Raw genomic sequence first — 16,566 nt, 5'->3', positions numbered from 1 at the left:
TTACCATTGCATGGCCAGGACTGACTACCCAATCTTGAGCCAAGCATGGACCAATAGAGGTGAGTCAAAACTAGGTTCTCCAGTGCTGAGCTAAGGAGGGTCCCATTGTTCAACTCTGGCAGCTCCTGCACGGGAAATGTTAAAATAATATATAAAATCATGATATTTACTACTTACAGTTATTTGAACTCCAATAAAAATAAAATTATTAGCGAAATCGAACAAATTTGATAAAAAATTAACTCGTAGGCCGAAATTATCAAACCAGGACTTGGTAGTCGAAGATTCTATAGTTAGGGGGGCAGAGTGGGCCCCTCAAAATTTTCTATGAGTCAATAAATTCGGACGGATTCAATCATTAGACCAATAGATTTATTGATATAAATTAAAATATTTTTTTTAATGTCTTTGGAAGAGCATATGAAGTTGAATAATTATCAATATCAAAAAAATTAATATTCCTCTTTTTAATTAATCGGTAATCTAAGTGAGTTTATTTTTATTTTTTTTTTTTTTTTCAAGTGTAGTAAAAAATATCCTTATTTAAAAATTAAACTTATTTCAATCTGCATTTAATTTATAATTAAAAGGTAAATTCATAAAATAATTTATTCTACATCTATTTCCGCATATTGATAACCATATACAAATCATTTTTTTTCAATTAATACGTCTTAAAATAATAAATAATCATAGTTTTATCTGAGCAGGTGAAAATAAATAGCATATATTAAAAAAATTAAATAATACTGAAGTTAGCCGAGTTCAATAATTTTTGGACTTTTTTTGAAACGATAAATAATAAAAAGAAAATATTTGAAAAATTGCACTTGTAGTTGTTTTAATTTTCTACATGTGCAATTTTTTCAAATATTTTTTTTTTTTTATTATTTATTGTTTAATAAAAAAGTCCAAAAATTATTGAACTCGGCTAACTTCAGTATTATTTAATTTTTTTAATATATGCTATTTATTTTCACCTGCTCAGATAAAATTATGATTATTTATTTTTTAAAGACATATTAATTGAAAAAAAATAATTTGTATATGGTTATCAATATGCGGAAATAGATGTAGAATAAATTATTTTATGAATTTACCTTTTAATTATAAATTAAATGCAGATTGAAATAAGTTTAATATTTAAATAAGGATATTTTTTACTACACTTGAAAAAAAAATAAAATAAAAATAAACTCACTTAGATTACCGATTAATTAAAAAGAGGAATATTAATTTTTTTGATATTGATAATTATTCAACTTCATATGCTCTTCCAAAGACATTAAAAAAAATATTTTAATTTATATCAATAAATCTGTTGGTCAAAATTGTGTATATAATAAACCTCTTCTAGATTTAGGCAAAACGAAGAAGAGTTTTTTTTTTTTTTGTCAATTAAATAATTTATTGACTAATTATCGCATGCTGAAGGTAAAATTGAAATTTCGAAAAAAAAAAAAAATCCTCGGCTAGATGTATCCGTAGAAAGTAAAATTATGAATATGAATTTCGGCGTTTTTCAATTTATATACGTTCCTTTTTTCCGTGTATAGAACGATTCTGTAGGTCTTTTGTTTGTTCTTGATCATTAAAAAAACAAAAATTCCTCGTGAGAAAAAACCGAGAGAGAGCTCTTATACTACAGCGATTTTCTGGATTGTTCTATTATATTTTTCTATATCATTAAAAAAAATTAATCTCATAAGAAAAAGACAGAGCTTTTAACTCGATCGATTTCCTAGATTTGTTTATTTTTGTTAAATTAGTGAAAATATCGAAAAATGTAAATTAAACATTTTTTTCTTTGTTTGGAATCTCTGTCATACGTATTCGCATTGGGGTGGAACAGCGCTCACTTTTTCTAGCTTGTCGCTTTCACCGACCACGGTGGACGCGGTGGTAGGTGAATTGTGAACTAAAAAAAAAAGTTCAACAGTCTAACCATATAGTGAGACTACTGAGCAGTGCAGCCAGATCGCGGACGAAAAGTTCCCCTTCTTTCGCACCATTTTAGCATCACTCACAGCTTAAACGGTGCTTGGGAAGGGGAACTTTTCGTCCGCGATCTGGCTCTGGCTGCACTGGACTCAGTCTGTAGCTCCAGTATACACAGTGTGAGCTAGCAGGCAGTAGCAATAATCATCGACATATATATTTTTATCTTTAAAAAGTATCGAGTATTTTCTGGCGGGTTTTCTTTTGAATTCATCGTTTTCTGTAAAGTTTATTTCTCAAAAGACAGTATTCAGTTCATTATTGTCTGACTTATCAAAATGGACAAAAAAATATTTTATCGTAGTAAAAAACAAAAATTAAAATTTCCGATGAAAATTTTTGATGGATACGAATACAATATTTATCGCATTAAAAATGGTATCAGGTATGTTGTATTCACATGAATCATTAAATATAATTATTAAAAAAAAAATAATGAATACAACTTATTTCCATCGTCTTCGAAAATTACTGCAGATGTTATGCTCATTACGTGAAGTATTAAGGCTGGGCCGTACAAACCGAATTTTTTAATTTTACTTTTTTTAATTGATTAATCAATTATTATTACAGCAACTTCTGGGGATTCCGAGAAAAAGTGAAAAACAATTTTTTTTTTTAAGACTTTCTTCACACGAGTGACTTAATTATTTATGTAAGACGTAATTAAAAAATTAAAATTTAAAAGTTCGGTTTATACTACCCGCACTTAATTAATCCAATAATAGATTATAATGATCCTGAAGTTAGCAAACGTCAAATAATTTTTAAAATTAAAAACAAATAATAAGTTATAAAAAAAAAAATATTTTGAAAAATTGCACTTGTAGTTATTTTTATTTTCTACAAGTGCATTCTTTTAATTTTTTATTTTTGTAATTGATTTGATGAAAAAACAAAAACCGAAAATTGTCGATTGTCTGCTAACTTCTAGATCATTAGATTATATACTAGGTTTTTTAAAATAGATAAAATAAAAGTTTGCAGAGTTTGTCATCTCTGCAAATTTAACAAGTATCTGTAATAATTATATTTATACCTATTCCATTAAAATTTGGTAAAACAAAAGTATAAATTTATTGATCTGCGGCCATAATTGATTTTGCTAGAATTCATGACAATATTTTGGTTTGTGTAAGCAAATATATATTTTTTATTTAGTTTTATTTACATATCGTCTACGTATATTTTAGTTATTGACTTTTTTCGATCGAAAATAAACCAAACACACACACACACAAATATAATATATACATATAAATTTTTTATTAAATGTCACTTTTTTGTTGAAAGTTTTAATGACAGTATAATAAATCAGTACATCTATTATGAATTGAGTACACGATTACGTAAAAATTTTGAAGGTATATTATATACCCTATTATAAATAACTGAGATTCAAATTAAAGTAAAAGTTTTTCTAATGATAATTAGTCTAAGAGTATCAACTTATTTTATAATAGACAAATGTTTGTAATCAAATTCTTCTTATTCTTAAATTATATTTCAGTTACATAAGGTGTTATGACCGTGATTCCAAAGCTTGCTATGCTTGTGGTAAAATTTGGAACAATCGACCGCAATTATCAGTTGAACATAATCATGAGAGTAATCCTAAACTTGGATTATATTATACTTTTCAAGAAGATCTATACAATGAAACCATCAAACGTCCATACCGATCAATACGATTGATCTATGATCATTTATGCTTAACGTAAGAATCTAATAAACATACGACTATAATTATAAAAGTTCTGTCTGTATATATATATATATATATATATATATATATATATATATATATATATATAGTAGGGTGGGTCAAAAAAATTGATAATTTTTTTTCTTTATATAGTGAAAATTGAATAGCTTGGTATCTCAAAAAAAACCTTTGAAGATATGAGCCCTTAATCTTAACTTTTAGAGTTTTCTCATCGCAATTTTGCTTTTTCCCTTTAAATAACACGGAGAAAAAAAAATTTTATACGTTTGGAATTGTATACCTTGGCAATGACTTATTGTACATATAAGTTCAGGGTATTTTTTGTAAGGTTCATCAAAAAATGAAAAAATACTTTTTTATAGAGCGTTTAAATCTCTACAAAAAATACCCTGAACTTCTATTTATAAAAAGCCACTGCCGAGGTTTATGATTGCAAACTTATAATTTTTTTTTTCTGTGTTATTTAAATAGGAAATACAAAATTGCGATGAAGAAACTCTATAAAAGGTAATATTAAGGGCTAATATCTTCAAAGATTTTTTTTTGGGATGCCAAGCAATCAATTTTTCAATATATATATACATATATATATATATATATATATATATATATATATATATATATATATATATATATATATTTTTTTTTTTTTTTGGTTGCAATTTTCTACTTTTTATTGCTTAACAAAGAGGGAAATTCTTAAAGTGCCAATAAACGAGAGGCACAGCAAATGTTTTAGCAGTTTTTGTGTTGCAAATTTACTCATCTGCAACGAATAATTATTGTAATTTTTTTCATAAACTCAACTATTTAAAACATAATCAGGGTCAAATGTAAGCTATTTCATACAATTTGTTGTTGCCTTCTTTCCAAATTTTATAACATGCTAATCAATGAAAATGCAGTATATTGTTTAATGTGTCTTTAGATAAAAAATTTACTTTTCTAAAAAAAAAAGTTTAGATAATTAATTTCCGTTTGTCAAATTATTTTCATTTTATTATGTAATATTTATATGGATAATTACTTTTATAAATTTAAAAATTTTACTTTATTTCGTATAAAAGTTACCTTTCGCACATGTTATAGGAATCATGAAGCAGCTGTTGAATATACATGGGTGAACATGCAGCCAGTAATGAATAATTGGCGTCGTCTCAATCGACCTCTTCTTCCACGGAAACCACAAAGTTTACAAGATTATGCGATGTTACTCAGCATGCCGCAATACTCTCACTTAACACATTACTCTCAAGGCCAACTAAGCGTGTCAACTGAAAGTTCTGCTGATAATAGTTTAGTTACCGTGTTGTACGACTTAAATTTTGTGATGTCGGTAACAACCTCAACTTTATTTATGGATGCTACGTTTAAAATAACACCGAAGCAACCGAAAGTTTATCAGGTTTTTACAATTCTTGCGCAAATTAATAACAAGGTACATTATTATTTAATAAATCTTGTTAATTAAGTAAAAAAAATTTTGAGAATTAACTTTCATTGTTACCATAAAGAGAGGCATTTAAATTTTAGGCCAAATACTTTCGATTTAAAGTAATCTTTTCCATTTGTTTTTGAATTTATCAAAAAATTCATTTTATAATCAGAAGAAGCTTCCAATATGTTCCTATTCGAGACCAAATTTGTTAAAAAAAAAGGAATTTTTTTTTTCAAATAACTGTTATTTATTTTCGTGATTGTTCAAGAAGGATTTTGGTCGCGTAGAAATAAATAATGTCTTATCTTAATTAAGAAAAATGATTTGATCCAGGCTAAGTGTATATCTGTTTATTAGTCGATTCAAATTGTTTTAAATTACTTCAAATTATTTTTCTTAATAGGGGAAGTATATTCCTCTGAGAAAAAAAGTTATATAAATTTATGCTATCCTTTGTTATGCATCCATCATTTTATTTTTTATGAGTATACCTTATAAGAAAATAATTATTTTATTGTTTTTCCTGTTACAATATAGCACTGCATGATAAGAAATAGCTAATAAGGAAGTGTGGTAGAAAATGGACCACTAGGGCACAATCAATCCCTTGAAAAATGAATAGAAAAATTTTTTTTCAGTCAACGTCAAATTTTTAAGAGTTTAACATATTTACCATTTTTCTAATTGTAATTTGTTATAATTTATAAAAAAATAGAAAATCATTCGACTATTGAAGTGAAAATAGATTTGCAATATCAAACATGAATAATAATAAAAAATAATTGAAACATGGAGTTTAGATCTTTAAAATATAAGAGATAATTACAAGGGTGACCTGATCAGACTTATAGCCGAATTTCTAAATTTCAAATGACAGAAATATTTCTTTTTTTTGCAATTATTTCATGCACAGTTAGGGCTGCACTCGAGCCGAGAGAAGACAAGATTGGAAAAATTTTGTCTCGATCTTGACACTTTCTGTCTCGTCTTGTTCTCGAACTCGAAATGTAAGTCTTATATTGATCTCGAAAATCAGTCAATTGATTATATCGTCTTGTATTGTCTTGTCAAGATCTTGTCTTGATCTTGAATTACCCTGAATTTCTTTCAAATTAATTTAAAATAAATTACACAAAGATATTTTATTGGTATGTATTTTAGAATTGAGATAATTTTAAAAAATGTCTTGAATTTTTTATTAAATCCTTTGTTTTTTTTTTTAAATAAACGAGCCTCCATAGTATTTTCAAAATATTATTTCAATTCTATATAATTAAATAAATAATGTTCAATGATAGCAGCAGGTAAATGAGCAGCTATTAGAGGTCTTACTCAAGATACTTATTCCAAAATCTTGCTTAAACACGTCTTGTTATGGAACCTCTAGTATATCGTAAGAACAAAATTCTGATTTATTTAATGCGAAAAGATCAGAAATCAAAACTTAAATATCCGTTTAATATTTCCCAATAAAATATGTAAATTTAATAATAGTGACAATGATAACAGTAAATTAAATCACAAGTTTTATTTAACAGCTTTTTAATCATTTTTGAAACTTTTTTTTAATTGAACTCTATTACACTGTCGTGAACAACAACGATTAACTACATGAATTATAGTCATGTGTAAACACAAAATCTTAATAAATCTATTTCACATATCTTTATTGTATTGTATTGGTTCTTGTCAAGACATTGCAAGATTTTTGATGGTCTTGGTCTTGGTCTCGATATTGCCATTTATAGTATCGTCTTGGTCTCGTCTTAATGTCCAGACGAGATCGAGACAAGATCAATATAATCTCGATCGTGAGTGCAGCCCTATGCACAGTGATAAATAATATAAATTAAAAAGTATGTGCAGGCCTCCATGCTTCTATGATTCCATCAATAAAAATGTTTCATAAATATACAAAATAATAGAAAAATAAAAAAATTATCTGTATCGTTAAAATTTATATTATCGGAATCTGTATGAAACTAAACAGAGAGCAAAGAACGAAAAAAAACAATTGGTTTATTAGTTGACCCTACAGGCCAGCCCCGAAACTTCCCGCTTTTTTCGTGCTCATTGAGCACGAAAAAGTCGTGTTGAACATATTTTCGAACTCTTCGAGCTCGAAAAAACTTTTGTATGCCTTTGTTTTCGAAAAAAAACGTTTTACCGTTTTTTCACCAACTACGTCTCTCGAACGAATAAACCGATTGGGACTTATGAAGTTTTAGAGCTGATTAAATTTTGGAATCAATCCATTGAGCACTAGAAGTTATTAAAAAAAAAAAAATTTTTTTTTAATTTTATTTTTAAAATATCTCCGAACGCACCCTACCAATCAAGTTCACTTTTTCATAGTTTGTAGAAATTAAAAAGCCGCTTTGAATTCCACCTTGCAGATCAAAATCGGTTAATCCGTTCAAAAGTTACAGAACATTTACATACATGCGTACGTACGTACACACATACATACACTCAGACATCATCTTGAAATTAGTCAGGATAGCTTTCTAGAACTTCAAAACGTCAAGATCTGATAAAAATTCGATTTTTGAAAATCAGACCGAAACCAATAACTTCCCGAATTTTTGAAAATTTGCAATTTTTTTTTAGCGGAAAGTTAAGAATTACTTTCGCTTCTAAATAACTTATTTATTTGATACAAAAAGTCAACTATAATGCTTATTATATCTTTCATGCCTCCACAATCGTCCATAAAAGTAAATTTTTATAAATCTTGCTCCGTAATTAAAGACTTTTTTTAGAATTCAGATATTTTTTGTTGAATTAAAAATAAAATATTAAGACATTTGCTATCTACTTATGGACGAATATTTATTTAATTAATACAGGTTTCTTTACCAGTGTGTTGGATGCTCATGTGTAAAAAATCAGCTGCTGCGTACATTAAGGGATTAGAGTTTTTTAAGACGAATGTAGCACCTCACATCGCTCCGAATATTGTTATGACAGATTTTGAATCTAGCTTAAAAATTGCGATAAGAGAAATATACCCTGAAGCAGTTCATAGTGGTTGCTTTTTTCATTTTTGCCAAGTGAGTTGAAATATTTATTTATATTTATAAAACTAATTTATTATACCGAACGCAGGGTAGATTATGAACAAACAAATTATAATTATTAGGCTATAAAAATGGATATTGATTTTAACAATTATCATAAAATTTTTTATAAATCGCAAAAATTACCTGTATTGATCTTAAAAAAAAATTTGAAAAGATCGAATATAGACATTTTAGTTTGTAAATAAGCTAATGGATAATTTTTACGAATTAAAATTTTTTTTTAAAATTGAAATAAAAAACTTTGCACATTATTAATATTAATTTGAAATTTATGCTATTACAATCTTGCGAAAATGTTATTGGGAAAATTTTTTTTTAATATTGCAATTATAGAAGTAAACAGAAGTAGTTCATGCATAACTCTTCACATGGGTTCGGAGTGAAGTTTATTTGGTAAAGAGCGAAAAATACTATCTAAACTTACTTTCTTAATTGTAATTGAATAAAAATATTTACATTTAAATACGCAAATTTAAATATAGCATATAAAGCATTAGTCCGTCGCAACAGAAAAAATGATTCCTATAATTACATTTGTTTATAGTTCGCTACTAATGTAATCAACATTTTCCAACAGAATCAATTTTTAACTTCTGAAATAATATAATCAAACATCAGCAATCTCTTTAGCTGCATCGAAAGAAGTTCTACATAGAAAAAAAAAAAGTTGTCATTGTTTGGTACATAAAAATTTATAAAAATTTTATCTGATGAATATTAATTTGGTTTAACATGAATTCATCTATTAATCTGTTTAGTCCATCGATTTACAAGGTATATATATATATATATATATATATAAATTAGGGCGCTTCGTTTGAAACGACTATTTTTTTTTTCACTCCCATTCCAAAATTTTGTTGGAAATACCCTCAAAAAAAATTCTCTGAAAGTTTCAGCACTTAATATTAATATTAAGTACTCGGCCACAGCGTGTGAAGATTTCCCATTTAAAATACACGTAAACTTGGGTTTTTATTTTTTAAACTTCTATAACTCCGTGGCTTTTTATGATATCATCTCGCCCAAAGTCGAGATTTTCTCAGAATTAAATATTCTATAAAAGTGCCCGTTGTCGCGAAGTCGTAACTCATACGGGTGGGGTTGTACGAAACGTTAAACCGAATTTTTTCATAGAATTCTTGTTTTTTCTTTCATTATCTTCTCAACAACAAGACTTACAGATATTAATTATTAAAGTTTACGTAGCATTGAATTCCCATAAAATGTCAAATCAAATCTTAGAAAATATTGATTTTTTATTTGACTAATATCTCAGAAAATATCAATCTGAGTGATTCGGTGCTAAGCACGTTTTTTGTAGGAAATAAAATTTCCTATAAAATTGTCATTTTCAATTTTTCTGTAGGTCTTATTGTTCATGAGATAATGAGAGAAAAAACAAGAATTCTATGAAAAAATTCGGTTTAACGTTTCGTACAACCCCACCTGTATGAGTCACGACTTCGCGACAACGGTCATTTTTGTAGAACATTTAATTCTGAGAAAATCTCGACTTTGGGCGAGATGATATCATAAAAAGCCACGGAGTTATAGAAGTTTAAAAAATAAAAACCCAAGTTTACGTGTATTTTAAATGGGAAATCTTCACACGCTGTGGTCGAGTACTTAATATTAATATTAAGTGCTCAAACTCTCGGAGAATTTTTTTTGAGGGTATTTCCAACAAAATGTTGGAATGGGAGTGAAAAAAAAATCGTCATTTCTAACGAAGCGCCCTAATATATATATTAGGGTGTTTAAAAGAAAAACAAAAATAAAAATTTTGGTACCAATCCGGGCTCTTAATAATGATATTAAGGTTTGCTTCAATTCATTTTTCTATGTTCTATTTAAATAACACGGGAAAACAAATTTTTTTTTTTTTTTAGAATTTTCTAGCTCCCAAAGTAATGAACAGATTTTTATACACAATAAATGTCTTTGTAAGAAATCGAACGCTCTACAAAAAAAGTATCATCATTTTTTGATAAATTCTACTGATCAAAAGTTAATTAAGCCCCAAGTCAAATTTATAGTAAATTTTGAGATTTTTTTACTTTTCCGATGAAACTATCAATTTTTTAAAAAAATATCATTAGAACTCTTTTTAGATAATTTTATTCCTTACAAATTAATACGAATAAAGTTTTTCGAAATTCCGCTTGTTTCACAAGTTATTTTCATTTCAATGTTAAGCTTTTAAAAGAATAGATTTCTGATTGATTTTAAGAGCTTGACATTGAAAAAACAATAACTTGTGAACAATGCGGAATTTCGAAAAACTTTATTTGTAATAATTTGTAAGGAATAAAATTATCTACAAAAAGTTCTAATCACATTTTTGATAAGACTAATAGTTTCGTCGGAAAAATGAAAAAAATCTCAAAATTTACTATAAATTTGACTTGGGGGTCAAATAACTTTTAAACAGTGGGATCTATCAAAAAATGATAAGTGACTTTTTTTATAGAGCATTCAATTTCCTACAAATAATTGCTGTGCGTTGAAATCCGTTGATTAGTTTGGGAACTAGAAAATTTAAAAAAAAAAATTTTTTTCCCGTGTTATTTAAATGGAAAATGGAAAAATGGATTGAGGCAAACCTTAATATTATTATAAAGAGCCCGGATTGGTACCAAAATTTTTATTTTTAGTTATACTTTCAATTTTTATACACCATAAAAAAAAAAATTGTTTGTTTTTTGGAAACATCCTTATATGTGGGTCATTCCATCTCAATTCAACGACATTGCGACGGTGACCCTCTTCGATTTATCCGATTTTTTGATATGTTTTCATACATGTCGAAAGAAGCCTTGAGCTAAATTTTTAACTCTTTATCTCCACCCCTTACGGAGTTATAATTTTTGCTTAAAAAGGATATAACTTTGACTATAGTTATGATAATCTCACGTAATGGGAGGTCATTTTGTTCAATTTTTAGTGCTCTTTCTAAATGAAAATTTTAAATCAGAAAAAAAAATTTTGGAATGCTTTTTTGGCCATTTTTAGTAAAAAAATTAGTTTTTCTGTTCAATGGGACATTTCTAATTTTTTTCAAAAAAATTCCCAAAATTCTATGTTGAAAAACATAATTTTTGAGCTAAAAGCGAAGATGGGCATCAATCAACTTCTGGTTAAATAAATTAGAAAACAATTTTTTTTGTATGTTATTTTGATTTATTTTTCATCTAAGATCGCAGAATATTTCCAGATAGTCTCACAATACATAACATTACTTTCTTCTAAGTTTTCCCAGTGGGAGATATATTATTTTACACGAAAATGTATAAGTTAAGTACTTCTTTTGCAATTTATTGAATCTTTTTAAATTAAAATTCGATTATATCGACCGTTATATCGTATTATTCACATTTATTACTCTTAACTCTACTACGTTATTATCGGTAGTACTTATTTGATATTAGCATGAGATAAAATTTTGAGACTATTTAAAAAAATTACGTGATTTTAGAAAGAAAATAAATTTAAATTACAGATTAAAAATTTTTTTTCTATTTTTTGTACTAAAAGTTATTTGATGCCCATCTTTGTTTACGGCTCAAAAATTTTGTCTTTCAACATAGAATTTTAGGAATTTTTTTGAAAAAAATTAGAAGTGTCCCATTGAACGAAAAATTAATTTCTTGACTAAAAATGGCCGAAAAAGCATTACAAAACTTTTTCTTTCGGATTTTAAATTTTCATTTAGAAAGAGAACTAAAAATCGAACCAAATGACCTCCCATTACGTGAGATTATCATAACTATAGTCAGTTATATCCTTTTTAAGCAAAAATTATAACTCTGGAAGGGGTGGAGATAAAGAGTTAAAAATTTAGCCCAAGGCTTCTTTCGACATGTATGAAAACATATAAAAAAATCGGATAAATCGAAGAGGGTCATCGTTGCCATGTCGTTGGATTGAGATGGAATGACCCATATATATATATTAGGGTGGCGCAAAAAAACCGACAATTTTTTCTTTGAGTCTCTTATGAAAATTTGTTGGTTTATGGTGTTTTAAGAAGCCTCTCCGAAAATCAGCTCGATAACAAATTTTCAAGAGGTCACTCACGAATTTTGAAAATATCAAAAATGATCGTAACTCGAATTGTTTATTTCAAATTTTTTTCTTTCTCCTAGCAGCAATAGTTTATATTTGTGAAATCATGACTACGCTGGAAATTTAAGTCCAAAATTTAAATATTTAAACCTCGCTCAAGAATTTTGAATGTTTCCGAGTGCTGTCTTTTGGACGTTTTTGAGCGACCCTTGAATTTTAATAATAAAGCTTCTCGATTTTTTCACCACCAATTTGCATCATAATGAATGAAAATATAACCCAAGAAATAACAAATTATTTACATACTTTTTTATTTTTCAATTCAATTCGTTGGTTTTTTCGCTTATTCAAAACTTACCAAATTTTATTGTTTAAAACTATTTTGTATATTTTTGGTTATGCAAAAGTTATATTTCACTGAAATGACAATAATTGAGTTATAAAAAAATACACAAACTAATTTAAACTCTTAGTTACAAATTATCAGTTAAATTTCACAAATATAAACTATTGCTGCCGCGAGAAAGAAAAAATTCAGAAATCAAAAATCCGAATTTCAATCATTTTTGAAATTGTCAAAATTCGTGAGCGACCTCTTGAAAATTTAGTATCGAGCTGATTTTTGGAGAGGCTTCTCAAAACATCTCAAGCCAAAAAATTTTCATGCGAGATCGAAAAAAAGAAAATAGTTGGTTTTTTTGCGCCACCCTAATATATATATATATATATATATATATATATATATATATATTATTGTTATATTTTCTTTATACTATATATATTAAATTTTTTTTTTAACAGGCGCTGATAAAGAAATTAAAAAAACTTGGAATATTGGGACTAATAAGTACTTGGAAGTATGGGCAAATTATTATGCGTAAATTTATGGGACTAGCATTGCTGCCAGCCGATGATATTGTACGCGGATATCAATGGTTAATAAATAATATCCCTGATGGAATTAAAATGATTTTACAACCATTCCTTACATATTTTTATGATGAGTGGATTATAAGAACTCCACCTACGATGTGGAGTGTTTTTAATTTGCTGCATCGTACTAACAATGTCACAGAATCGTACAACAAAAAAACCACTCTACGGTTCGGAGATCATCCTACAATATGGGATTTTACTGGTACGAATAGAAGAAATTATTTGATTTCTTGAATATCGAAAAGTAATGAAATAAATGAATAGAGCAAAAAAAATGATCTATGACATTCAATTATTTTACTAAATTTAGTATACATTAGGGTGCTTTGTTTCCGGTGAAAGTATTTTTTTCGTTGCTCATCAAGCAAAATATTGTTTTTTATGCTGAAACGAAAATTTCTGCCTAGTTTGAGTTCTTAATTCCAATCCTAAGTACTTTCCATTTGTTTTCCAAGATTTCCCATTTAAAGTACACGTAAATTAAATAACTTTTTCTTTACTTTCTAATACTCAGCTGCGTTTTATAATATCAGCGCAGTTTTGGTCGCAAATTGTAGGGCATTTGGTGTTCTTCAAAAGTGCCTATAATTACTTAGCTGTAATTCCAGCTGTTTCACTTGTGTCCGCTGCGGAAGTTATTTTTCCTATGAAATTGATCGTTATTGGCTTGCAGAACGTGAACCAATGAAAGTACACTAAAAATGTTAATGGGAATTTTATAGGAAATTTTATTCCCTTCAAAAAAATTCCTATTAATCAAGTCGCTGAAGTCCATAGTTACCGAGTTATAGTAATTTAAATAATTTGAAAAATAGAATATAAAAAAAAAAAATTACAATTGATATTATGTTTTTCAAATTATTAAAATTACTATAACTCGGAAACTATGGACTTCAGCACCTTGACTAATAGGAATTTTTTTGAAGGGAATGAAATTTCCGATAAAATTCCCATTAACATTTTTAGTGTACTTTCATTGGTTCATGTTCTGCAAGCCAATAAAGATCAATTTCATAGGAAAAATGACTTCCGCCACGGACGCAAGTGAAATAGCTGGAATTACAGCTAAGTAATTATAGGCACTTTTGAAGAACACCAAATGCCCTACAATTTGCGATCAAAACCGCGTTGATATCATAAAACGCAGCTGAGTATTAGAAAGTAAAGAAAGAGAAATTCAATTTACGCACTTTAAATGGGAAATCTTTGAAATAAAATGGAAAGTACTTAGGATTGGAATTAAGAGCTCAAACTAGGCAGAAATTTTCGTTTCAGCATAAAAAACAATATTTAGCTTGATGAGCAACGAAAAAAATACTTTCACCGGAAACGAAGCACCCTAGTACACATACAATGCATAAATGCAGCTGCCCAAATAATTAGTTATATATTATATACATTGTGTGTGTGTGCCAAACTTATGTTTTAGTATTTTATCATATTCGCTGAATTACACATTAAAAACACGGATCATCATAGTTAGATTATAATCATTATATAGCTGTAATCATTATCGTAGATTTTTTTTATATCTCAATTGCACTTTTTTTAATTCTTAATGCTAAAATTTTTTTTAATCTGTTATGATTTTGAAAATACATATTAGTTTCATGTAAACTTTGTTAATAAAAATATAAGCATTAGTAATTATATACTTATAAGACAATAATACATTTAATGTAGGCTTTGATTATCAAAAGATATTTCTATGCAAAATATGCAAATAAAGCTACAATATAAAATAACTTTAGGCTGTCGCATTAATTTTCATATTTATAATCACAGAAAAACTTAAGAACCTCCAGGCAGTGACACGAACTGAGTTCGAATCTTTAAATAATGGTGAAGAAATAACCAGACAACGCCAATCGCCTGAAGAAGTGTATCATGAGTCAAAAATTAAAAAAATGTGGGATTTGTATGATTCGGGAGCATTAGACTTACCCAACTTCTTAGCCTGTGCAAGCGATGTTTCTAATGCTTTCCGATCTAATCATTACATAATTCTTGCAGGTAAAGTAGAAAAAGAATCTGCATTCATAAATAATGTACACGGAAAGAAAATTATGTGAAATTTTCCTATGCATTATTGGAATAGTTTCCATAATGGTATAGGAATTATTCCCATATTATTATAGGGATGGTTCCAATAGTATGTAAGAATAGTTCCCATGATAGCATAAAAATATTTATTCACAGAATAGTAGAGAAATTTCTCGCATGATATGGAAAGATTGAAATGAGGCTGTTCCAACGGTAAATTTGTATTAAAACACTAAATTAAAGCTTATAATAACCCTGTTCAGAAAATATCATATAATCCAAAAGAGTCTCATAAATTCCCATAGAGACTTTATAAGAATGAATGAGTTCTATTAGAAGTGCTATAGTTAAGTATAGGGCCTTATACATACAGCTATAAGAATCTATCGGATGTTATAAGCAGGGAACCCTTTTTATACAAGGATATTTTTCATGCACGAATGAATAAACAATATTCAATATTTGAGATTTTTTGAAAATTTGAGATTTTTTTAAATTAAAATTTTTTTTTCCGAAAATTTGTATTTTTTTTAATGTTGTAACTGATAAAAAATTGTTGTTGAAAGTTGCAATGTTTTTGTCAAATACGAATTTTTTAAATTTTTTATTTATTAATATTTCTGTGTGTTATTGAAGTGACTCCCACATTTTTGTCTAATTTTATATTTTTATGATAATATAGGAACCATTCCCATAATATTATACGAATAGTTTGTATAATAGTATGGGAACTATTTCAATAGCATTATGAGAACCATTCCTAAAATATTAGGGGAATGATTCCAAGAATATATGGGGTTTATTCCCATATATAATAGGAATCATGTCTATAATTTTATAGGAACCATTCCTATAATGTTATAGGTAGCATTCCCATAAGTATACGAACTACTCCGATAATTATGTGATAAATTTCTATAATCATAGCAACTGCCCCCATAATATATGGTCGTAGTTCCTTTGATGGTATAGGAAAAAATGTCATAGAATTGTAGGAACCGTTTTCATAGTTTTTTTTCCATGTAGAGAGAAAGTAATAGTGATCATTTTTAATTTCAGATAATGCAGATAACAATGATGATTATGAAGGGTTGTTGATTTTTTTAGAAATTGATGTTCATGATCTTTGAAGTTGGGTAAAACTTATAATAAAAAATGTTTTATAAGTAATTCTTAAAATTAATACCACTTTATTTTTGTTTTTTGATCTATAAACAAAAAAAAAGTGGTATTAATCACATTGATGTATAAAATTAACGTATTTGTATTTTACA

General features: G+C 27.4%; 1 protein-coding gene across 1 annotated transcript; it reads left to right on the top strand.

Moving 5' to 3' along the window:
• Nucleotides 1-2,165: 2,165 nt before the first annotated feature.
• Nucleotides 2,166-16,429, top strand: LOC103574323 (uncharacterized). Its single transcript, XM_008553740.1, has 7 exons — nt 2,166-2,383; nt 3,509-3,715; nt 4,814-5,162; nt 8,012-8,215; nt 13,115-13,451; nt 15,035-15,262; nt 16,352-16,429. Exons 1-7 carry the CDS (start codon nt 2,277-2,279, stop codon nt 16,420-16,422), a joined length of 1,503 nt encoding a protein of 500 aa, XP_008551962.1. The 5' UTR covers nt 2,166-2,276; the 3' UTR covers nt 16,423-16,429.
• The last annotated feature ends 137 nt before the right edge of the window (nt 16,430-16,566 follow it).

This window comes from Microplitis demolitor, chromosome 6, assembly GCF_026212275.2.
Source record: "Microplitis demolitor isolate Queensland-Clemson2020A chromosome 6, iyMicDemo2.1a, whole genome shotgun sequence".
Lineage (NCBI taxonomy): Eukaryota > Metazoa > Arthropoda > Insecta > Hymenoptera > Braconidae > Microplitis > Microplitis demolitor.
This window is presented reverse-complemented; position numbering and strand designations above follow the sequence as displayed.

Bases quoted from the DNA above. Each gene is read 5' to 3' on its own strand.
- LOC103574323 (XM_008553740.1), top strand. From the start codon at position 2,277: ATGGACAAAAAAATATTTTATCGTAGTAAAAAACAAAAATTAAAATTT. The intron at 8,216-13,114 runs GTGAGTTGAAAT...TTTTTTTAACAG, and splicing joins GCTTTTTTCATTTTTGCCAA to GCGCTGATAAAGAAATTAAA. The intron at 15,263-16,351 runs GTAAAGTAGAAA...TTTTAATTTCAG, and splicing joins TCATTACATAATTCTTGCAG to ATAATGCAGATAACAATGAT.